At 47.5% G+C, this 24,145-nt stretch overlaps 2 protein-coding genes across 13 annotated transcripts in view; both read left to right on the forward strand.

Moving 5' to 3' along the window:
* Positions 1-8,398, forward strand: part of TTBK2 (tau tubulin kinase 2) — a 148,776-nt gene extending 140,378 nt beyond the window's left edge. For all 8 annotated transcript variants that reach the window (XM_028164348.2, XM_057543379.1, XM_028164350.2 and 5 more), the window contains one exon: positions 1,453-8,398. In XM_028164348.2, coding sequence (XP_028020149.2) covers positions 1,453-1,915 — 463 coding nt within the window. In that variant the 3' untranslated portion in view covers positions 1,916-8,398. The remainder of the gene's footprint in view (positions 1-1,452) is intronic.
* Positions 8,399-9,737: 1,339 nt separating this feature from the next.
* CDAN1 (codanin 1) lies at positions 9,738-23,119 on the forward strand. 5 transcript variants are annotated; one of them, XM_057541902.1, is made up of 28 exons: positions 9,738-9,877; positions 10,109-10,599; positions 10,837-11,043; positions 11,236-11,405; positions 11,538-11,651; positions 11,734-11,812; positions 12,236-12,356; positions 12,529-12,638; positions 13,106-13,195; positions 13,862-13,937; positions 14,872-15,077; positions 15,378-15,498; positions 15,844-15,990; positions 16,107-16,273; positions 16,665-16,752; positions 16,999-17,088; positions 17,288-17,342; positions 17,563-17,696; positions 17,782-17,885; positions 18,156-18,314; positions 18,665-18,728; positions 18,893-18,971; positions 19,156-19,304; positions 20,508-20,615; positions 20,742-20,805; positions 20,969-21,150; positions 21,406-21,513; positions 22,328-23,119. In XM_057541902.1, exons 1-28 carry the CDS (start codon positions 9,788-9,790, stop codon positions 22,451-22,453), a joined length of 3,699 nt encoding a protein of 1,232 aa, XP_057397885.1. In that variant the 5' UTR covers positions 9,738-9,787; the 3' UTR covers positions 22,454-23,119. The 5 variants fall into 5 exon arrangements, 4 of the variants coding, with proteins under 4 accessions (XP_057397885.1, XP_057397882.1, XP_057397881.1 ...); XM_057541899.1 differs by having other exon boundaries at positions 9,762-9,877; positions 20,993-21,150; XM_057541898.1 differs by having other exon boundaries at positions 9,762-9,877; positions 10,840-11,043.
* The last annotated feature ends 1,026 nt before the right edge of the window (positions 23,120-24,145 follow it).

The following is a 24,145-nucleotide window of genomic DNA, read 5'->3' on the forward strand; positions in this document are numbered from 1 at the left end:
CTATCTGTATCATTACCCAGCAGAACTTGCTACCCTTACCTAAAGTTAAGTTTAGTTTTGACTTCCCCTAGGGTTTCTTTCAGGTTCAAAGGTAACTAAACACTGGATTTGAAATGACCATGGAACTAGACTTCAACGGGAAAAATGGTGATGAGTAAACAGCAGTCATTTAGCTGAGACATTTTAAAAAGATGATTCCATGGACAATATTCACTCGTCCCCCCTTTTGCTTGGCATCTGTGCTTAATAGAGATAGTATATCTGTGGCTTGAGCTGCTTTGGACTGCAACAAACAAATCTTAATTACTATTTACTATTTAGAACTTTACATGTCCCCTCAAAGTAGAACTTGGTAACTTGATAACAAAGCCAAATGTGTGGCATTGTGCCAGATATTACAGAGCTGAAACTCAGCTGAAACTCATCTGGGAATTCAGTGGGACCTCAACTTTCCCACATACGTCCTGGCAAAGAGGAATTATCTTATTCCACTCTTCAATTTTTACAATAAGATCCATGAAGTTAGGCTTAACCAGAATGAGTTTCATGTCATTTGTCACTATAAGTAGATGGTGGGGAAGGAAGAAGGGAGAAAATTCAGAGAAAAAATCAGTAACTTGTTGCTGATCCATAATGGCGATGGTGGCTGTATATGTCCCCTGCATCCTGCAGGTGCCAATACAACTTGGAAGTTCTTCTCCCATTTCCTTCTGTAAGGAGTGGCATGTCAGCAGTTTGAGGTTTAAATTCTTAAACTGAATGGATTTTAGGCCAAGACAGAAAGATATTTAGGGCAGAGGAGACATTGCTATTCATATGAGTGCTTTCTAGATGGCTTGGTTGCCAGTAAGAGAGGCATTCGGCTCTCCTGAATCTCAGGGTATTGTCAGGGGCAGAAACTGAGGCCCAGAGAAACCAGTGACTACTCTTTTCTTTTGGAAATTATTAAATGAGGTTGAAGTATATTTTTATCTGTAGTTCCTGCTGTTGGTGAGTACTGTTGAAGACTTATATTGTGAAGTTTAATGTTTGCATAAGTATATATAGAATTCCTGTCCTAGAAGCCTCAAACAAAATTGTTTACTCTTGCTCATGTGCTAACATGCTAGAGACATTTCATTAAGTTAATTCTAAAATGGGAAGAGCAAACATACTGTAGGAGGAAGGGGCTTAACAACATGTAAGTGCTTCTGGATGGCAGACATCCAATTAAGTACTTTACTGCACTTGACTGCTCAGTAACCCTGTGAGATAGATAATATTCCCCTTCAAAGCTGGGAGAGGTTAAATAATTTGTCCAGGGTTATACAACTGGTATATGAAAGAGTAACCCCGCATCCTCTGTTTCCTGATTTTGACTCACATCATACATATTATGATTTGGGACATTGTGACTTTCTAGACACACTTAAAGTGAATTAAAACGAAAATAATTATTCTGTTTCTTTTCAGGCTCCGCAGATATAAAGTCCTAGGGAGTAGCAATTCTGACTCAGACCTTTTCTCCCGCCTGGCCCAAATTCTTCAAAATGGATCTCAGAAACCCTGGAGCACTACTCAGTGCAAGGGTCCAGGATCCCCTCACAATCCAAAAACACCACCCAAGAGTCCAGTTGTCCCTCGCAGGAGTCCCAGTGCTTCTCCTCGAAGCTCTTCCTTGCCTCGCACATCCAGTTCCTCACCATCTAGGGCTGGACGGCCCCACCATGACCAGAGGAGTTCATCCCCGCATGTGGGGAGAAGCAAGTCACCTCCCAGCCACTCAGGATCTTCCTCCTCCAGGAGGTCCTGCCAACAGGAGCACTGCAAACCCAGCAAGAATGGCCTGAAAGTATCCAGCAGCCTCCACCACCACTCGGCCAGCACTAAAGCCCCCCCAGGGAAGAGTAAGTCAGCCAGTAAACTCAGCAGATAGGAGCTGGGCTGCATCTCTGTGGAAGGTGTGAGATCTTCCTCCTAAATCTGATACATGTGTGTCCCTGTACTGTCTATTTAAAAAAATCAGTGTTGATCTTGTCTTGCAAAAGAAAGTAACATGATAAAATATTTATAAGAAGATATATGATAAGAAATTACCTAAGATAGGCAGCAAGCAGATCAGGAATCAATGTCTTTGCATAGGAAGGGGCAAGCCAGCAAAATCCAAGGGGGTGAAACTGGCTAAATGAACTCTCATTTCTTATCTGCCTTCAAAACAAAAATGTTGAAGGTAGGGGGTGGATTGGAATTTTAAGGGGTTTAGCCTACTTTTTTTAAGGCTCTACTTAAAGATTATATAGCAAAAGTGAAACTTCTAACTTTAATATTTGCTTTCCAAACTTCCCAACCTCGGGGAGTCAGAATTGCTCCGATATTAGAGTATGTAAGAAGTGTGTTGCTGGTGGAGCCAGTGCTCATATACATTTGGCTTGTGTGTTTATCTGGTGTATTGAGAGTTCACACCTTTACTTTGCCTCATTCCTAGTACCCTCCCTGGATTTCACATTTTTTAAAGTTAGTATTTGTCACCTGATCCAATCTCTCTTATTTTAACAATACATTCTAACGTGCTTTTAGCAGCACATGCTGAGAATTTCAAATCCAATTACTTTTTTAAATCCCCTAATATTTCTCTTTGGAGCAACAGTTACTTAACTCAGTATATTTTTATTGTGAAAAATAACTGATGAAACTTAGGTAAAGGAAGGAAAAGTCTAAATAGAACTACTTTGCAGGCTTCAGTGCTTTAGGGAGAGGGACAGAGTGTGGAGTAATACCCTTCAAGATAGAAGAACCCTCTTTCCCCTGTTAGTTTCCTCCTTGTGGAAGGAAAACTGACCAGAGTAGACCTTGCTTCCTTAAATCTTCTAGGTACCAACTATTTCTACTATCAACCTCCAAGACAATACCAGGGAAGTACATTGCTGTGGAATGTGACTTTATGCTTTTAGAGCTTTAGAAAGAAAAATAGGAAGAAATTAGGTATGTTGAGGCTTAAAATTCTCAAACTTTGTATTTTATACATTTAGCCAATAAGGAATGAGTATCTGAGGAAATAAATTTAGGCTCAATATTTATCTTTTAAGGTTTTATTACCTGCTTCACCTGTGCTTTAGTTTGAATATTTGAGCTTCTTGACCTGATTTCCATGTAATCTTAATTTATAAAGCTGTAAGGAGGATCATATTTGTTCTGATCTCACTCTTCTGCTAAGAGGAATCAGTCAAAGTTAAATTATACTAGATTTTTAAAATGAGCTCTTTTATACTCACAGTTTTTGTGTTGTAAAGACCTTATTAAGGTCAGGTAAATTGGTCTGCTTGCTGTTGAAATTTGCCTTCTAGCAAACATCTGTGCTTTCTCTTTGACCTTGTGTTTGCTGCCAAACCTAATATGGTTGAATTGGAAAACAGAAAAAAAGAAAGATATTTCCTCACCAAGTGAACATATTCTAATGCTGCATCAAAGCTGCCCTGAAGCTGCACTGAACTTATCTTGTTCTCTTTATCTGTGTTGAGCTTTTTGAAAAAAAAACAAAAAACAAAAACTCAAAACACTATTGAGGCATACATGGTCTCCCATAAGAAATATAGCATAATGTGGAATCTTAATTTCTCTCCGGTTTCAAGACTACAGAGGAATGCAATAGATAAGACATATTTGCTGTTTAACTAAAGCAACTGTAATATTGGAAGACCAATCCTTCTGTATTATATTGTATAATAGTTGCTATAACACTACTTGCATGTCTTCACGGTAACTTATATAAATATTTATAAATATATAGAGAAACATATGCTTATATAAAGTCATTCTTTCTCATTCTCCATTTGTAATTTCAAGATCACAGATGGTAAAATTACTTTTTATTGTGTGCCTCGTGTACACTTGGGCCTTGTCTATCTTCATTTTCTGAAAATACGTTCTTGGCATGTGACACTTAACATTCTTTTTGCCTTCCCTGTGAATAATGCAAAGTTTGGCAGTCTTTAACAAGCCAAGATAGGTTATTTAATTTTCATTTTTAAAAGATTTTAATAGGGGAAAAAATTACTAGGACACGCTTGTAATACTGGTTCAAAGATTCGTCATGTTAATTACATAAGTCCGTCCTTATGGTTAGAGTGGATAAACTGGGATGATAATCATGGGTCTGACATAAATTGATTTAAAAAAAAAATCTCTTAAAAATTACCATTCTGCTTTCCTCTTTTCACTTCACTTGGGGAGGTGGGTGGTGGGAAGTAATCTACAATTAAGAAATTATCTTTTTCCTGTTGTATTAGCTAAATTGTGCTAGAAGTAGCCAGCTTTAAATCCTGAGCCCTCTAATCAGAAATGTGCTCATGGTAACTATTTGAAAAGCTGATGAGGGTGCAAACTGTAGTATGTGTGTTATTTTATTTCTTATTGGCATTTCTCTGCTAGAAGTCAAAACTGACAGTGATGGCAACATGGCAACTGAATGTTTCCTCTCTTTTTTGGTTCCTTCCATTTTTCTCCCAGCTTTTCCACTGTGTTGCCCCCCTTTTTTAAATGGCACTGACAAACTCAAGATCCAGAGAGAAACAGCCTTGTTGTGTAAGAATATTTTATTTTGCATGTAGAGAAAAGAGTTAACCAAAGATATTTCTGCTCTGATACTTTCAAAAGAAGATAGATTAATTATATCTCATGTATCAATAGATCCACTTAAGAGGACTATCTTGTATAGAGATTTACTCTACGGTTTTTAAAAGCAGTTTGTGCTTTTAGATTTTAGATGTCTCGGGCTAAAAAGAGATGTTGGCAGCCCTGAGCAAAGCACTTTTGGCACAAGGATTTTTGTTTTTGTTTTATTTTAAGAGTATGATACAGAAAATGAGTTGGGTTTTGTTGTTGTTGGTTCTTTTTTATTTATTTTTAACTTTTTTAGTGATGGCATATTTCAGATTTCAGTGACAAACATAGATCCTCCAACTGATTTTAAACCAGTTTGGTTATTCTACCTAAGGTGAGGGACATGGCCATCAATTAAAGTCAAGCCAAACTATATTGAGTAGTATGGGGCAGAAGTTAAAATTATCTTTTGAAAACCAGGTGCCTCCTAGTTTCTCCTTTCACAACAAAATGGCTAGTTACCTAGTCACACTTGCCTTTACCCTCCCTTGTCTAGTCTTTGGAATTACGTGGGTGGAGCAGAAGATGGAATTAGCGACAGTTCAGTCCCTTTAGGTAGCATTATTCCTAAATTATGCTGCCAAATCTCCAGGGTGTAGATTGTTTGAAATATTAAAATTCCACATAGCAGTCTTTTGCACAGCTTAAAGGCATTTAACTTTAATGTGTAGTGAACAAAGAATGAAAATTGGGTCATATCAAATTTAACTTTAAAGCACAGATTATAAACATTTTTGAATGGTAAGTCTTAAGTAGGCACTCTTATTCTCAACTTGGTGTGCAAGCTGGCCTTGCTGACAGTGGCATAGTTACATTTACTGTTTTTTAAGTTGCATGTTGTGGAGTGAATGCTTTTTTGTTTTTTGGGGGTTTTCTTGAGTTAACAAGTTAATCAAGTCCTAAATTAGTGGCAAAATGGTAATTGAGACCCACTGTTGTCATTATCCACTCTATATTGTTTGCTTTAAATACTAAACAAATCTCAGCTGCTTACTAATCCAGCGGACTAGGGTGCAGTATCTGTTTCGCTCTTAGCCACTATGGGAATTTGAAGTTCTTCTGTAATCATCAGAGATTCCTTCCAGCCCACAGATTTTCATGTGAATGTTTGTATGGTTATATTCAATTGACAAGGAAAAGTGTTGGTGCATGTTTTATAAACCAGAGACAGACAGTTAAAACGATAACTAGTTTTTCTATATCCAGTAGCTTTGAATTAAAAACATTATGCTTTTTCCCTCAAGAGCAGAGGATTCTTTGTTCTAGGAACTACATTCTTAATCTAACGTTAGGAATTGGTGATAGGAGAAACAGGATCCAGAATTCAGAAATTAGTGTCTTAGGGGAAAAAAATGCATCTTACTCTGGCTATTTGAAAATACATTTATTTGTAGATAAGTCTAGATTTAGTCTTGAAGATCAAAATTTTCACATTTTAAAACTTTTCATTCCTTGCTATCTATCAAAACGTGGCATATGTTAGGGAACCATTTCTTCTGTCATGTTCATGTGTTTTGGAATTAAGTTATTTGCATTCACTGTTTTAAAATCTGCCCATTTCTGTTTATATGTATTTACCACAGATGTGTTGGGACTTTGCCTAAAGGGAGAGATATTTCAGCACCTGTATCACTGAGGAGATAGAACGGTTGGTGACAACTGTATTGTTTAGTTTTCTTGAGTTTGGTTCTGTAGACAGTTTATTTGCAGAATAGTTATTTATCTGTGTTCTAATATAAAAAGTATTATGGCATGGATTAAGGCATGTAACCACTATAGTAGTCTTCACATGTCAATATTTACCCAAGTTCAGAAATCACAGGTGCATATTTAGACCTCAACTTAGAGAAGGGAACCAGTGGCAGTTCCAGTCCTCAGACCATATGGAAAGATGTAGTACACTGAAAACCCCAGGTGGTTGTTAGGACATCCCGCTTCCCTGTCCTCATCCAATAGAACTCTGGTATATACTTCAAGGATGTGGGAGTAGTGTGGAAACATATCATTGGATATTCTCAAGAGTTAGGCTGTCCCTCTGGAAATATGAGAAATTTAAGCCAATTAGACTCAGGAGCCTGCAGAATCTGTTGCCAACATTGCTAGGGAGAAGTGCAGGAGATAAATGGGGAATTCCTGTAGTTCTTAGGTAACTCCAGGACATGGGAAAAGGATCCCCCTATTCATTTAAAGGGGAATTGGATGCTGCACATCTCAAATCCCTGGCTGGACATGAAGTGATGATATTAAAGTCTTGACCCATCAGTGCATTTTCTAATTCAGTTGTGAATACCTGCTCCAGCTTTTAAAACATAAGCTTGATGTTTACTCCCCTTAAGCAAGTTTAGAAAATTGCTTGATGTGATACACAATCTCAAGACACTGAATAGCCAAGCCGAAACCTTTACTCAGTAATGATTTGAATATTTCCTTAGATTTTGCTGGATCCTTGGTCTTAAGGAGACATGTAAAGGATGTGAAGCCTTTTTCTTCATTGCCCTGTGAAACTTTAACAAGATCTGCCTCTTTAATTGAAGTGACAGATATGGGCACAATATGTATCACTGATGATACTGACATACCTCTCAGATACCCTGGGCCAGGGGTTCTGGGTTCCTTGACCTAGAGAATAGGATTCAGTGAGGCAGACCTTTGAGCCCATGTGACTGTAGAATTTGCTGATGATATAATTTTACACACTAACGATAGGAAATTTTATCTCTCTTTTCAGTAGTTTAATATTGTTTCATATTGTGTACATAAGTGTTCACTCACCCAGTTAAAAACACTAGGTAAACCAAATTTTTATATAGACTACCCTTGCCATATGTTGCTTTTTTTCCCTCTTAAAGTATACAGTTAAATCCTTAAAAATTCATGCACGGCACTTCACCATACCTGGGGTCTGTCTGGGTGTTCTTCTCTCATCCACAAGGGATAAACAAACCTACCAGAGCTTGAATGTGATTTATTTTAGGGATCAACCCAGGGAAGGGGAAGCCCTTGGGATTTTTTTCTTTTTAAACTATTCACCAGTTAGGTAAATTAGTTCACTAAGGTAAAAAGCATTCAGAGATACAAAGATAGGAAGCTAAAGGAAATGTAACACTGTGCCACTTGGGGCTCTGAGATTGGATTGGATGAACTGAGTAGAGAAAATAACAGCTGACCCAGGCTTGAGCTCCCTCATTTCTCATGCACAGTTCCTGGTCCCCCTTCTGACTCCTTTCCTAAAATAACCAAGTGCTGAATTTCATTGGGCCATTTACTTACAAGTTCACAGCTTTTAGGAAAAAAGAGGCAGTTGGGAAACACCTAGCTTTGAATTAGATGTAACTCTTGAAAGTTCTGAACTATTGGCAGCTCTTAAATCAGATGGAACCACAAACCAGAAGAATTCTCTCTTGTCGAGCAAGACCAGTAAGTTAGAGTAATTTAACAATTTCATAGTTTTCTCCCTTTCTTCTCCTCTTCGTGAAATCAGAGTGATGAGAATTGCTCTTTGAAATACCTCCAAAGGTATTGTATCCCTTTCCCTTCCAAGCAGCCCTCTTTATGCATTTTTGCTCAGGCAACCAAGGACATAGAGTATTGGCAGAAACATGGAGTGCTTTTGTATAGGCCATCTGTACATAAAAGTGTAATTATTTATTTAATTTTCCCATTTGTATCATATTAAAGCTTTGTACAGTGTTTTAAGTTCTGTTTTAAAATTATTTTGTATTTTATTTTTATAATCTAGTAATAAAATATTCATTCCGCATGCAAATTCTAGTTCTATTTGTATGGTGGTTTGGATTTCAAAGGTGGGAAATATTATTTTTCTGATAAAGTTATTGAATGCACCAGAGGTTACAAGATCAACAGGGAGTAGAAAGTGTTCTATAAATGCAGTACCACATTCCAGAAGTGACCTAGAAAAAGAAGCACTGGACTGAATAGAAACTAGGTGTTCACAATCCCTGCAGATAAAAACCAGGGTTCAGGGATATGAGGAGATGGTTCCCCATGTAATAAAATTGAACGTGTTAAAAGCTCTCTTTCAATCCAACATTCTCCCGCTGGCTGGAGGTTCTTTTTCCTTCTCTGTAGGAAATGTCCCTGTAGCACTGGAGTGATTTCTGCTTCCCACCATTCTCTCCTTTCCACCTTCCTTTGAACCAGGGGAACTCTCAGGAGGCATTCACATGGGCACTGCTTCACCCTTCCTGATTTGGTCTGGCCTGGAATGTTAGTGCCATTTGTTTTTCTCTGCCTGGTTTCCCTGTCTTGATTTCTCAGTGAGCAGCAACATCCAAAGAGGTGACTGATGTTTTTCAAAATAAGAGAAATTAAGAAATAACTCAAGCTCCCAGAAGCTAATTACGTATATGCCTGTTAACTTCTCAACTGTAAAGTAGCTGAAATATTAACCTTGTGTAATGTATAAGGGATACAGACTAGGCTATTCTGTGTGCAGGATGGCCTGAGGCACTTTAAGGGTTGTGGGCTGAGGATCCTAAAAAGCCCCCCTGCAAGAATTCTGTCTTAAAGTCTTAAATGATCAATCAGTTGATGGTGAGTGGGGAAAACCATTGGTACCGCATGGGCAGGAGACTCAGCTTTTGAGAGAGGATAAAGTTAGCTTAACTTCATTTTGACCTTGCCTAACTTCTTTAGGGTGGTGACGATTGAATCTAGAAAGACTCTTGAAAGAAAAGAATGTGCTTATCGTAGAAAATATAGGCATCTTCTCTGGAGAATCGTTCACCTTTACCGTCCCGGCCGCTCTCCCGGGCCCTTGGTTTTCCCCGCCGCGTCCCTGAGTCCCGGCAGGTCGCCTTCGGGCCAGGGCAGCCGGGGCCGGGCCTCACCGCTAGCAGTGCGCTGCACTTGGGGAACCACCGTACCTCTTGTCGGGAACCGCGGACCCATCCGCAGCCTTGAGCCAAAGCCTGGGCGGAGTATCACCCTGCCGAAGCGCCGCTGCCGCCGGCCCAGGTCCCGGTCTCGGTCCCGCCCTGGCCCCGCCCCTCCGCGCCCTGGCCCCGCCCTCTCCGCCCCGCCCTCTCCTCCCCGGGGCCCAACGGTCGCCCCGCGACTCAGGCCCCGCCCCCCGGGCGCCCGTGGCGCGCCGGCGCCTGCGCAATCGCCTCCGAGCGCCCGGACCGGGATGGCGGCCGTTTTAGAGTCTCTGCTGCGAGAGGAGCTGTCGGTCGCAACCACCGTGCTGTGGATCGCGCGCAGCGCCCAGAGTTCGGAGGTAACAGCGTCGACACGCCCCCAGGCTGGCCCGAATCTGCTTCCCGCGGGAGGTACCACCCCTCCCGTCCTCTTCCTCTAGGGTGCCTGGCTGTCAGCCCGGGCCGAGTGCGCTCCAACTAGGGGCCGCTACCCGCGGCCGCCCACCCAGCTCAGCGCGCCCTGCGGCCCCGGCTGCTTGCGGCCCCGGGCTGGCAGCTGACGCTCTCGCCCCTCGCTGCTTCTCCCTCAGGATGACCCCGGGGAGGCGGCCGCGCTGATCTCACTTCGGCCGCTGCGGAAGGAATTCGTGCCATTCCTGCTGAACTTCCTGAGAGAACAGAGCAGCCGCGTCCTCCCGCAGGGCCCCCCAACCCCCGCCAAGGCCTCGGGCTCCTCGGCAGCCTTGCCAGGGAGACCCGGGGGCCCGCCGCGGGGCGGCCGCGGGGCGCGCAGCCAGCTCTTCCCTCCGACCGAGCCTTCGAGCGCCACCGCCGCTGAGGCCCCTTCGGCCCGCCGTGGGGGCAGGAGGCGGGGCCCGGGGCCGGCCCGTGAGCGAGGAGGCCGCGGCCCCGGGGCCCTGGAGGAGGGGGTCAGCGGGGAGAGCCTGCCCTGGGCCGGGGGCCGGAGGCCCAAGAGCTCTGGCAGCCCCGGCAGCCCCAGCCTCGCGCGCTCTGATCCGCCAAACCTCAGCAACCTGGAGGAATTCCCTCCTGTAGGCTCGGTTCCCCCCGGCTCTGCAGGGTGAGAATCAGCCCTCATCCGGGAGATGGGTGGCACGAAGGCTCTACTAGGGGAGTTAATAAACTAAGGCTGGGTGCTCTGTAGTAGAGCATGGTGATGGCTAGAAGGTTGGGAATGAGATAACTACAGTGGTGAGGGGCATTTTGCAGGGGGTCCAGGCTGCTGTGGGGGAGGTGGTGGTGGAGGGGGAGATGCTTGAAGAAAGGAATATCAGAAAAACCTGTGGCTACTCCTTAGCAGGACCAAGCCTTCACGCAGGATCAACCCAACTCCGGTGAGCGAAGAGCGGTCACTCTCCAAGCCCAAGACTTGCTTCACCTCACCCCCAATCAACTGTGTCCCCAGTTCACAACCCTCAGTCCTGGACACTAGCCCTTGGGGCCATGGCCTTCCCCCAGGGTGCAGAAGTCTGCAAGAGGAGCGGGAGATGCTCAGGAAGGAGCGGTATGGCCTTGTTGCTCCCTGGGATGTCAGCTTCCTCTGTGGGGGATTGGCAGGGCTTTTCCCTGTGATTGATTTGTCCCCTGGGAACCCTGGGTCTGTTTCCTGGGCTGTGGATGTCTCTTTGAGGAACCTGAGTATGGCTGTGGAGGGGAAGGCAGGCTGACTACTCATGACATTTCTCTTTCCCCATAGCTCTAAGCTGCTGCAGCAGTCACCTGCTCCCGCCTGTCCCACCCCAGAATCAGGATGTCCTCACCCCAGCCGGACAGGAAACCTCACAGCTGAACCCGCTGACCCTGCCAGAGTATCTTCCCGCCAGCGTCTGCAGCTGGTAGCCCTTGTCTACTCTTCATGCATTGCAGGTGAGTGAGAGCAAAGGGCCCTGAAATGGAGATACTTGTAGAACCACAGGTTAAAAGAATTGATAAGGCATGTAGGACTGAGCCTTGGTTCTGAATGGTGTTCAATACCCTGGAGTTTCTTTTCTTATCTAGAAAACCTGGTACCAAACCTCTTCTTGGAGCTTTTCTTCGTCCTTCAGCTCCTTACCGCCCGGAGGATGGTGGCTGCCAAGGACAGTGACCTTGAACCAAGTCCAGGAGCCGTAGGTTGGTGAACAAGCCTCTTTTTGAGAAATGGGGTCTGGAAATGAAATCATTCTTAGCCAACAACTTGGTACTGTCCTTCTAGATTCCCTGGAAAGCCCTCTGTTCCAGAGTGTCCATGATTGTGTCTTCTTTGCAGTGCAAGTTTTGGAGCATCAGTTTCAGTGAGTTTCCCCAGCGGAGGTATTTGAGCCTTATTCCCATTGTCCACTTGGTTCTCTTGTTACTTGGGGTACATGCTTGTGCTTGACACAGGTGTAGTGACCCTGGACCTCTTCCTACACGTAACCTTCAATTTTGTGTCAAGGCTATGAATTTAGCCCTTGAAAGAATCAAACTGCCCCCGGTGGTCTTGGTAGCTGACCTTTGGGTTTATCTAATGTTTCTGCCCTGCTCTCTTGTTCGCTGCTCCATAAGGTCTCTCTCATTTCCTTCCCCTTTGCCTTCATCATCTTTAATCCTTTGCCCATGACTTTTCTTCATGTACCTGCTCCATGCTCCGGGTAACACGCTGTGTGGTGTGCAGGTGCCAGCTTCCTATTTTCAGTCTGTCCCATTCTTGGTCATTTGTGCTCTTGTCCCTGTAGCGTTCTTTCCCACCTGGACAAAGGGACCTTGAAGCTGTTGGCTGAGAATGAACGGCTACTGTGCTTCTCACCAGCTCTGCAAGGCCGCCTGCGAGCTGCCTACGAGGGCAGTGTTGCCAAGGTAGTGACCCCATCTTAGACATCGACTAGCCTGGACCTGACCCTTTCCGGTCTCATAACTCAGGCAGCCCAGCTCACATCACTGTAGTGTCATTTGCACTGGAATGGGGATGAAGTTTTCTGAGCATGAACTCTGCCAGCTTCAGTCCCTAATTGTCACTGCCATGTTTTAGGTCTCTCTGGCGATGCCACCTTCTGCACAAGCTGTCTCCTTTCAGCCAGAAACTGACAATCGTGCCAACTTCTCCAGTGATCGAGCCTTTCATACTTTTAAAAAACAGAGGTGATAAGAAAAGGGAACTTTGGGGGAAGGGGATGAAGAGGATTTTCTCTGGGATAGGCAGCCTGTGTCATTTTCATAGAAACTAGGAGTTTGACACTAACAGGTGGTAGTTTAGCACTACCAGGCCCTTCCTGGCAAACATCGTAAGGGCCACTTAGCCTCATTCTGTTCATGCCTGTGGACTTGAACCTCCAACCTTAGCAGCCTTCTCGCAGGTGTATGACTCTAGTCACAGGGTTCTCAGACGAGAGTGCCAGAGCAACTTTAACTGCCCACAGAAGTATGTGAAGCATGTGGTGTACTGCTACCGGGTCTGTAGCATTATCACACAGAGAACCCTGGAGAGGATAAGGAACGGGGCTGTGGATAGTCCTGTCCTCAGTTCTTCTGAGCTAGGGAAGGCACTCCTGAGAATGAGTTAGGCCAGCTGTGCTTCAGTTGATCGGGCATTCTTATGTGTCTGTCAGGGACGTGTTTTATGAGGTGCTTCGAGAGTGGGAAGATCGCCATGAGGAGCCCGGCTGGGATTTTGAGAAGGGCTTGGGCAGCAGGATCAGGTACGTGCTCACACACCGGTCACCTTGTCTTTCTTGCTTCCAGCAGTGAGCAGCTTAGTGGTGCTTGGGTGGCTGATTGGAGGAAGGCTTTGTCCTTCCAGGGCAAAGCTGTTTTCTTCTATCCTACTTAATCTCTCCAGATACTGCTACCTCTGCCTCTACTCAAAAGGGATTTGTCTCTCCAGCTCCTTCCACTCAGAAATCACTCATACTTGCTCTGTGATTGCAAATGCTTGAAAAAGTGGAATGCTCTTATTTCAGGTTGCTTGAGTTTTGGCCCAAGTTTTAGACCCTTTCCAACCTCCATTTTCTCCATCATCTTATTTGACAATACAGACAACTTTGCATAGCTAGATAACTAGGATACAGAAAGAATATCCTCTTGTCCACATTGGTCATGAAGCTCACTGGCGCTCGGTGTAGACTGAAGATGAGAGGGGTGGTATTATTTCATGTTTGGTTAAGTGTATCTCTAGCTTTGAGGGTCTGGGGGCTGAGGAGAGTGTCCCTTACCTTTTCCCATATCCTGTGCCAGCCGGCTCTGGCAGAGGTCTGCTCAAGCCCCTGGTAAAGGGCTGAAAGGCCCAAGGGTTGGCTTGTTCTCTCAGATCTTTCTCTCCCTCTTCCTCCTTCCATCACACTCCATCCCTGCCTCTTATTCCTCAGAGCCATGATGGGTCAGCTCTCTGCAGCCTGCAGCCACAGCCATTTTGTTCGACTTTTCCAAAAACAACTTCTCCAGGTAATAGCCCCAGCGGGAGACTGATGGATCTACAGTGGCCAGTATGTATTACAGGCAGCCAAGTAATGGCTGGCACTGTGGGATAGGGCAGGCAAGCAGGCAGGTCCTTGGCTGGAGATTGAACGAGAGTTCTGCTCTTTGGGTGCTGGTTGAAGCTCAGGAAGCCAGAGAGGAGCCGGAGCGCTCTCTCCCATGCCCTGCACCTCCTGCCTCCCCGGGCCTCCTCGGACACCCGGCTCTCCTGGCCTTCCTTCAGCACCTCACTACTTTCTTTTTTTTTTTTTTTTTTTTTTTTTTTAATTTTATTTATTTTTTATTTTTTATTTTTTTAATGCTATTCTTGTCTGCTTACATTCTTTGTATGTATGTATGTATGTATGTATGTATGTATGTATGGCTGTGTTGGGTCTTCGTTTCTGTGCGAGGGCTTTCTCTAGCTGTGGCAAGTGGGGGCCACTCTTCATCGCGGTGCGTGGGCCTCTCACTATCGCAGCCTCTCGTTGCCGAGCACAGGCTCCAGACGCGCAGGCTCAGTAATTGTGGCTCACGGGCCGAGTTGCTCCGCGGCATGTGGGATCTTCCCAGACCAGGGCTCGAACCCGCGTCCCCTGCATTGGCAGGCAGATTCTCAACCACTGCGCCACCAGGGAAGCCCCTCACTACTTTCTTGCCCTTGATTTGTGCTGTGGTAGAAAGAGCACAGGGTTAGGACTCAGGTCTGGTTTCAAATCCTAGCTCTTGTGATCCTAGGCAGATGTTGAATCTTACAGGTTCCATTTCTTCACCTGTAAAAATAAGAATACAATCCAGACCTCAAAAAACACATCTGTGGCACATGATACAGGGTTCATCGCTTCCTCCTCATTTTGTTCAGTCCTTCTTTCCATAAAAACTCACTGGTTTTTTGATTTCTCTCTTTCTTCCACTGCCCCAGATGTGTCAGAGTCCTGGTGCTGCTGGGGGCACTGTCTTGGGCGAGGCTCCGGATGTGTTAAATATGCTTGGAGCTGTCAAGCTGGGGCGGTTGCGGCGCCTGCAGGAACGGCTTGTGGCCCCTCAGAGCAGTGGGGGGCCCTGCCCACCCCCCACCTTCCCAGGCTGTCAGGGCTTCTTCAGGGACTTCATCTTGAGTGCCAGCAGGTAAAGGTCTCCTGTCTTGCAGAGAGTGGGGGCAGAGGCCAGAAGAGTTTTGTGTTCGCAGAAGGGCAGCGTTTTCTCTCCTTTGTCTGGAATATAACAGGGTGGGACTGGGTGTTGCCTGGGCTCCTTCTAACTCACACTTCCTGCATCCATTTCCCTTCTCATTCTTTCACCCGTGAAGGTAACCTCATTGGCCTCCTCTGTCTACCCTGCTGAGCCTTTCTGTCTGGAGCACCTCTTCTCTATTCTGGTCCTTCCTACACTTCTTCCAGTACCTTTATTCCCCCCTCCCCTTCATAGCTTCCAGTTTAATCAGCATCTCATGGATAGCCTGAGTTTGAAGATCCGGGAGCTCAACAGCCTTGCCCTGCCTCAGCCTGAGCCCAGTGACGAAGACGGGGAGTCGGACGTGGACTGGCAGGTTAGAAAGCAGAAGGGAGATGACGGGGTTCTGATCCGGGGGGAGGGGTATTTTCAAGAAGAAATCTGTAACAGATTTGGCTTTTTTTTTTTTTTTTAAGATTTTTTTGATGTGGACCATTTTTAAAGTCTTTGTTGAATTTGTTACAATATTGCTTGTGTTTTATGTTTTGGTTTTTTGGCTGTGAGACATGCGGGATCTTAGCTCCCCGACCAGGGATCGAACCTGCACCCCCTGCATTGAAAGGCGAAGTCTCAACCACTGGACCACCAGAGAAGTCCCACAGATTTGGTTTTGTTCTAGAAGCCTTATGCTTGGGACGTTTTACTTCTTGATGCCCTGCAGGGTGAACGGAGGCAGTTTGCTGTGGTGCTGCTCAGCCTGAGGCTTCTGGCTAAATTCCTGGGCTTTGTGGCTTTCCTGCCATACCGGGGGCCTGAACCACCCCCGACCCGTGAGCTCCAGGACACCATTCTGGCCCTGAGGAGCCAGGTGATTGGGGGCTCTGGTAAGGAGGGAGCTGGGAGGAGGGGCAAGGCAATGGCGTTAGAAGGCTTCCCCCAGCCCCTGGGACTGACCCACCCACTGACTGATGCTGGCCCTGCCAGGTGCCCCCGGTCCTGGATGTGCGGGCTCTGCTGCAGCAGGGGCTGCGGGCCCGCCGAGCAGTGCTCACGGTGCCCTGGCTGGTGGAGTTCCTTTCCCTGGCTGACCACATTGTCCCCATGCTGGACTATTACCGCAGCGTCTTCACTCTCCTGCTGCACCTGCATCGGTGAGTAGAGAGAGAGCAGACTTGAGAAAAGGGTGCGGGGAGAACATTGCTGAGGCTGCCGTTTATGAAGAGGGTCAAGCAGCCTGTGCTTCCTGTGTGGTACCGTAGCCGTAACTGACCCTCAGAGAAGAGGCCAGGCCTTGATCCACAAGGAAAGACGGTGGGCAGTTATTGAATATTTGCACTTTGATTGGCCCTTTTCTATTCCTACTGTGACCCAGCTCAGAAGGGAGTACAGATCTGGGAGGGGTGATGAGACCTGGTTTCTTGTACAACAGCAGTCCCTTTTAGGTCTGCTTTTGAGAAGTACCTTCCCAGTGATAGCTTTCTGTTACTGCATTCCATTTCTTTCTTTGCACAGATTCCATTCACACCCTCATTTACCTTTTAGGAGCTTGGTCTTGTCAAAGGAGAGTGAAGGGGAGATGTGTTTCCTGAACAAGCTGCTGCTGCTGGCTGTCCTGGGCTGGCTTTTCCAGGTTGGTGGCGTGAGGGTCCAGGTTGGAGAAGGGGGGTGACTACTGTGGCTGAAGACAGGGAAAGGGAGGATGTATGAGTCTGAACAAGGGCGGGGCCAGAAGGTGAAGGTTCAGAGGAGGGGTAGGGATTGCCATAGTTTCAGAGGAAGGTGGCTTTAAACCTGGTGTCTAAACCCTGGAACCATGAAGTAGGAGGTGTGACGAATCTCTAAAGTGCTGACTTGCACTGCCCTGATCTCTTGCCAGATTCCTACAGTCCCTGAGGACCTGTTCTTTCTGGAAGAGGGTCAGTTGGATGCCTTTGAGGTGGACACAGCAGCTTCAGAGCATGGCTTGGTAAGTGTTGGGGTCAAGCCAGAGCCATGGGAAGCACAAGAGTAAAGGAGGCAGGCTGCCCGGTAGGGCCCAGCAGGAGACAAGCCAGAATAGAGACTTAAGTCTTTTATGTAATTCTCTTACCTGACCACCCCGTTTCTGGCACACTGGGGAGGAAGGGAAGCCTGCCTTCCCAACACTGGCCTGTTCTCTCCCCCAGGACAGCATGCCTGTGGTGGACCAGCACCTGCTCTACACTTGCTGCCCCTATATTGGTGAGGATACTGGTCTCCCCTCAGAGGGTCCTTGGTCCTTGGCCTGTCCCTTCATGAGTACCCAAAAGGCACCCTGTGGGCGCAGCGCCCCAATACATTGTTCTGTTCTTAGGCGCTCCCTGGTGCTTCAGTCTTTCTATTCCATAAATGCTTAAAAGTCAAGATGTTGGGGAGGATGGGACGGTTCTGGAACTTAAACACTTGGGCTTCTCTGATGCAGGAGAGCTCCGCAAACTGCTCGCCTCCTGGGTATCAGGAAGCAGTGGACGGAGTGGGGGCTTTGTCAGGAAAATCACCCCCACCACCACCACCGGCCTGGGAGCCCAGCCTCCCCGAACCACCCAAGGGCTGCAGGTAGGGGGCAGGGCGGAGGCCGGGGGGCCACACAGTGGAGAAGGGAAAGCGGGCCCTTCACTGCCCTGCCCCCTCCTCCTGACAGGCACAGCTGGCTCAAGCCTTTTTCCACAACCAGCCGCCCTCCCTGCGCAGGACCGTGGAGTTCGTGGCAGAGAGAATCGGCTCAAACTGTGTCAAGCATATCAAGTGAGGATGAGTTGGGACTGGGAATGGAGGTGTTGAGGGTCCCCAGTCTCATTTCCTTACGATTTTCCCCTTTATAACACCTTGTTGCCAAACTGAGGAAAGTCAGCTGAGGGGTAGCGGGTGATAGAGGACAAGGGCCGGGTGGGACGGGGGGAGGCTAAAATTGCTGACGTTCTTTCAAGTTAGTTCTGACCAGGTTTCCTTGAAGTTGCAGCCCCTTTCCAATTCACCCTTTCCAACTACCTCAAAACCTTGCTGTTCCAACTGCAGGGCCACGCTGGTGGCAGATCTGGTGCGCCAGGCAGAGTCGCTTCTTCAAGAGCAGCTGGTGACGCAGGGACAGGAAGGGGGAGATCCAGCCCAGCTGTTGGAGATCTTGTGTTCCCGGCTGTGCCCTCACGGGGCCCAGGCGTTGACCCAGGGGCGGGAGTAAGACGCCAGTCTGTTTGAATCCTCTCATCTCCGCTCTCCTCTTAGCTTTTCCTTTCCTGTCCCTTTTTCCTCTTTTATACTCATCCTTTATTCCATGTCCTCTCCCCTCCCTGCTTTTTTTGTGCTTTTTTTGCCTGCTCTGTAGGCTCTTATCTTGGTTTTTAGAGGTTTTAGGGCCCAGAGTCCAGAGTTGAATTGGAAGGGCATCTGGGGTGGGGCCGGAGGGCTGAGGGTGCCTTCCCCTGAGGCAGAGCCCTCCCAGCTCGGGCGATTGGTGCACTTGGGGCATTTCCTTCTGTGGGCCAGGCTGACGCATCTAGACATCACTGACCTCTGTCTCCTTTCAGGTTCTGCCAAAAGAAGAGCCCTGGTGCCGTGAGGGCATTGCTCCCTGAGGAGACCCCAGCAGCCGTACGTAGGCAGGAGTCCTGGGGTTAGCAGGCTGGGCGGTTGGTGGTGGGAGAGGAGTGCTGCGGGGTTGTGTGTGTGAGGCTTCTGGTGGCAGGTGGGTCAGTCCTGGACTTGGGCATTCATCATTGTCCTAACTTGTCCCTGACTCAGAACTTCTGTCACAGGTTCTGAGCAGTGCAGAGAACATTGCTGTGGGGCTTGCAACAGAGAAAGCCTGTGCTTGGTTGTCAGCCAACGTCACAGGTAAGGTCCAGGGAGGGGGAGTAGCTGCCCAAGTTTTTCAGAAGTGGACTGGCAGGAAGTTGGAGGCCATGTGGGGGAGATAGGACTCAGAGCCAGCTGTAACAGGGAAGGGCATGGGTTGGCATGGTGAGCCTGTGCAGGGCTGCTTTGATGACCCCTTTTCTGTCCTCCCTCTGACTTGCAGCGCTGATCAGAAGGGAGGTGAAAGCGGCTGTGAGTCGCATGCTTCGAGCCCAGGGTCCTGAGCCAGCTGCCCGGGGGGAGCGGAGGGGCTGCTCCCGTGCCTGTGAGCACCATGCTCCCCTCCCCTCCCACCTCATCTCCGAGATAAAAGTACACAGCTCCCTACTCCCTTCGGCTCCCCTCCTCCCTCTCCCTGCTCTTTTTCTAGTCTCCCTCCTCTCTCCCTCAACTCCAGTATTTGTGTGGCAGCTTTCTGTGTTGCCCAGCTGGTTCCCATTTTGTTACTGAACGGGATTAGGTAGGGCAGAACTGAATTGAATGGTTTTCGTAACTGCTGTTCTCTGACTTCTGTACTTGAATCACCCAAAAAGGTGAAAGGGAAAGGGGTAGATGTGAAAATTGTTGACTGAGTACACGTTACACAGATGATGATGGGAGTGGGGTAGGGAATGGCTGTCCAGTGCAGTAGGAAAGTCTAAGGAACAGTCATCGCAGCATTGGGATATGATTTCAGAAATGTTCTCCTATGTGGGAGTTGATGCTTGTTTAGTTACAGGCAGTAAGAATAATCTATCAGTGCTCTTAATTTGATAAAAAAAATTTTTTGATACTGTCTAGAGCAGGAGTCAGCTGACAACCCGCGGGCCAAATCCAGCCTGCTGCTTGTTTTCGTAAATAAAGTTTTATTGGAACACAGCCATGCTTGTTCATTTACGAATTGTTGGGCTGCTTTCGTGCTCCAGCAGCAGAATTGAGTGGTGGGGGCAGAGTCCTAAACTAGTGACCCAGATCTGGGGTAGTAGTGTGAGAATAAAGATTTGGAATAGGGACTAAAAAAGAATGACTAAAATTAGAAGAGTAAGAGGGAGAAGAAAACTCTCAGCAGCCATTAGCTACTGGTTTTCAACATGCAGAGGATTTCTATACTGAAACCTCGACTCTCCTGAGAAGATGAACAGAGAATCATGAGGGACAGAAAGTAGTACGACATGTACACGACAGGACAGTTCCCCTGAATGCTTTCAGAATAAGATGCTCTCTGGGAATTGGCTAGGTATGACTTTGTCCCAAGATGAGTGCCATCTCTTGAGCTCTCTGGCAGCGCGTTGTCCCTTGGCTTACCTGCTCCATCTGTTCCTTTGTTGTCCACTTGGTTGCTTCTCCCAGCTGTGCTGTCCTGCCCAAGCCCCAAGTCTAAGGGCACCTTTGCCCATTACTTCACCCCAGGGCCCTGTCTTCCTTTTCCTTCTGCCTCTTTCCACTGGCTCATCCCCACCCCAAGCCACATTCTCTGTGGCCTCCTTGGCCCTGGCCTGGCATGAAGCCTTACTCTGCTTCCGCCCCTCTCTCCAGGACGTGCTCTCTCTGGCCGTGGGGCCCCGGGACCCTGAGGAGGGAGTTTCCCCAGAGCATCTGGAGCAGCTTCTAGGCCAGCTGGGCCAGATGCTGCAGTGCCGCCAGGTGAGACATGGCAAGATGCTCTTCTTATGTATCCTTGTCCAGCGCCTAATAATCAGAGCTGCACTGGCTTGGGGCTGCTGCTCTAAGGCTGGTGCTAATGTCCAAGGTCTCCCTGTTTCCCCCCAGTTCCTGTGCCCACCTGCTGAGCAGCATCTGGCAAAGTGCTCTGTGGAGTTAGCATCCCTCCTTGGTATGGCTCCTTTTTATCACATCACTCTGTTGCCAGATCCCCCAGTTCCCAGGGTGGGGTACAAGCAAGATTAGAAAACAGAGCTTTTTTTACTCTGTGTCCTCCCAGGGCCACGTGACCCTGCCTCCATTTCTTAGAGCTTGGCATTCCTCTCTCCCCATAGTTGCAGATCAAATTCCTGTCCTAGGGCCCCCGGCACAGCACCAGCTGGAGAGAGGGCAGGCTCGAAGGCTCCTGCTCATGCTGGTTTCCCTGTGGAAGGATGACTTTCAAGTGCCGGTTCCGCTGCAGCTGCTGCTGAGGCCAAGAAACGTGGGGCTTCTGGCAGCCACTCGGCCGAGGGAGGTGAGCCAGAGAGGTGGGGGGAGGGGGGCAGGTGGGCTTCTGAGAAGCCTCTGCAGTCATGTGTTTCCCACCCCCACCCCAAATGTTATTAGCTGGTTTAGTCCCCCTTTGCTGAGGCTGTGCTTATCTTCTGCGCTCAGACTCCCTTAGTCTTGTCTCGTCTCCCCCTCCTCCCTCAGCAGCTCTGTCCTTTTTATCAGGGTCGCTGTGCAGTCCTCCTAGCCACCCTGACCTCTTCCTCCGTGTGTGTTGCAGTGGGACCTGCTGCTGTTCTTGCTCCGGGAGCTGGTAGAGAAAGGCCTGATGGGACGGATGGAGATACAGGCCTGCCTGGGCAGCCTTCACGAGGCCCAGTGGCCAAGGGTAAGGAGTCCTCGTCTCCTTTTACCTGGAGAGAGAACAGGTGTCATATGTCCCTTTTATCCTGAAAGGGGGCAAGTGATGGGGTCTGGCATTCTTAGGATCTTCCCAAAGCTCAGTGGATTTTGTCAGATTTCTTGAGGACCACCCTGAAATGAAGTGGCTGCTCTGGGGGGGCCTCCTTCACACTTTTAAGTATCTATTGTATGAAGGACTGTGTCCATGGAGGAAGGGAAGATGGAAGGCAGATAGTTAGTGCATGGCATAGTGAGTGTGGGGTTTGTGGGTTGTTTTTTTTTTTTTTCTTGGCCACACCACACGGCTGGCAGGATCTTAGTTCCACAACCAGGGATGGAACCCGGGCCCCAGCAGTGAAAGCACCGAGTCCTAACCACTGGACCACCAGGGAATTCCCAAGTGTGGGTTTTTAAAATCAGAATAACCTGGATTTTAATCTCAGCTAGTCCTTAATGTTATTGTGATTTAGGGCAAAGTAATTTTAGTTTCTTCATTCATAAAATGGGAATAATTTAGATCTCCTGGGGTTCTTCAAGATGAAATAATGTGCATATTAAGTACTCATTAGTGGTTTTGAGCTTCCCATTAGAGTTCACTCTCCCTGCCGGAACTTGAGCATCTTAGAGTACTAATGGGACAAGGTTTCTAAGTCCATTTCCAGGTAGAAGGCAGTTGGGAAAAAATAAAATAGGTTGTCTGGTTAGGTAGCACTTGATATTTGGGATTGATTTTTAGTAAAAAGGGTGACCAATCTAGAATTATGTGTCTGCCTTTTCTGTCATCTTTCTGCTTATTCCAGGATTTTTCTGAAGAATTAGAGGCACTGTTCAACCTGTTTCTAGCTGAACCCCACATGCCACAACCTCAGCTAAGAGCTTGTGAGCTGGTGCAGCCAAATCGGGGGACTGTGCTGGCCCAGAGCTAGGGCTGGGAAGCGGCCCTACCTTGTGCATCTCGCCAGAGCGCTGGAACCCAGCCTGACTGTGCCTCGGGAGGAGGCCCCAGAGCCACCCCAAGTGCCCACCCTGACCCTTGCTGGTGTGGAAGTAGCTCAGTCTGTCATCAGGCTTCCTGCTCATGTGTGAAGGAAGAGAGTGGCAGCCTGGCATCCCAGTGACTGTGGGCTCACCATCCCAAGTCCTAAAGGAAGAAGGAGGGGGTCACCCGATTCAGGATTATGGTGGAAGAACCTAGAGACTCAAGTCCTGGAGAAGAAGAGTTGGCATTTATTATGAAATGATGTGTGGGGGCTTGTCAACACAAGAGTCAAGCCCCACTTGCTGCTGTCCCAGCATCTCTTAGAGCTTTGTGGTTTGGGAAATCATGACAGAGACAAGTGACTTCTGCTTAACTTGTGAGTAAAGTTAAACATGAATCTCGGGAGTCAACATTTTCGTACTACCAGGAGCTGGACTGCCATCTCCTTAAAAACATACAACAGATGTGGGGCTTGCCCGACAGAAACCTGCCTTTTACCTTGCACCCCGCCTGCCTTCAGTCCCGTGCAGGTAGTAACTTTTGACTCTAGCTCCATCCAGGGGCCAAGCACGGGCAGAACATTAGAGCTTTTTAAAATAAACTGTTTTCTTTACCAAGGGCTTCATGTCTAGTTATTTTCACCTTACTCATCCCTGTAAAAGGCTGCAAAGTCTCAGGTGGGCTTGGAGGTGAGCATTGACAGGGTAGAGCTGTCCCATTGGTTGGCCACTTAGCAATGCCTAAATATTCCATCACGTGAGACCCTGCAGGCCAGAGAGCCTGGGGCCCTTGTTAGGCCACTGCCAACAGTATTGACTTCTGTTCAACTCCCTGTGAAGGTTTAGGATGTGTGAATTTTCTACTCACCAGATACTGCCCACTTGTGATGCTTGCTTGGGGGGCTGGGGGTGTTTGATATGGCTCAGAACAAAAGCATTCTATGTGTCTATAAATGATGCACCAATTTTGACTAAGCAAGCACTACCTTGATAATGCGCATTAAATTCACTCTTCTAAAATTCATGGTTTTTCTACTTTGGCAGTGTGTGCAGAGAGATTCAGTCTCTGTCAGGGGAAGGAGAGGGTACTCAGTGAACCCTCTTGAAGTGGCTTGCAAAATCTGTCTTTGCATATATGTGTATTTCTTAAGAGAAAATTTCCCAGCTGTCAAAGAGGTCTCCAACCCAAGGAAGGGTAAGATGCTCTGGGTCTAAAGAGGTCTGCTGTATGACTTTAGTAAAGCCAGTTGGGAGCCCTTACAGTAGGTCCCATCAGCGCAAAGTTAAAAATGGGGGTCTGTCTCACACCACTTTGTAATCATGCTTCTGCGCAGTCAGGCAGTGACCATCCCTTCCCCTCAGCTCATCCTAATAAGTTTTTGCATCTGAACCTTTTTTTCTTCATCTCTTCATTTGTCCTTTAAATCCAACTTATACTATAGCAAATTCTGGAAGTTCTGAATGCTTGGGAACCAAAACATTTTAAGAAATATTTTATCTTTCTGCACCCATCAGGTGTGGCTGAACGAAAGCACTGCCCCAGGAAGCTGAGCCCCGAGGTAAGCAGACACCCAGCTCCTTCAGACACCCAGCTCCATGTGAGGTGGGGCAGGCAGGCAAGCATGGAGGAAAGCCTAAAG

Source organism: Balaenoptera acutorostrata, chromosome 3 (genome assembly GCF_949987535.1).
Source record: "Balaenoptera acutorostrata chromosome 3, mBalAcu1.1, whole genome shotgun sequence".
NCBI lineage: Eukaryota > Metazoa > Chordata > Mammalia > Artiodactyla > Balaenopteridae > Balaenoptera > Balaenoptera acutorostrata.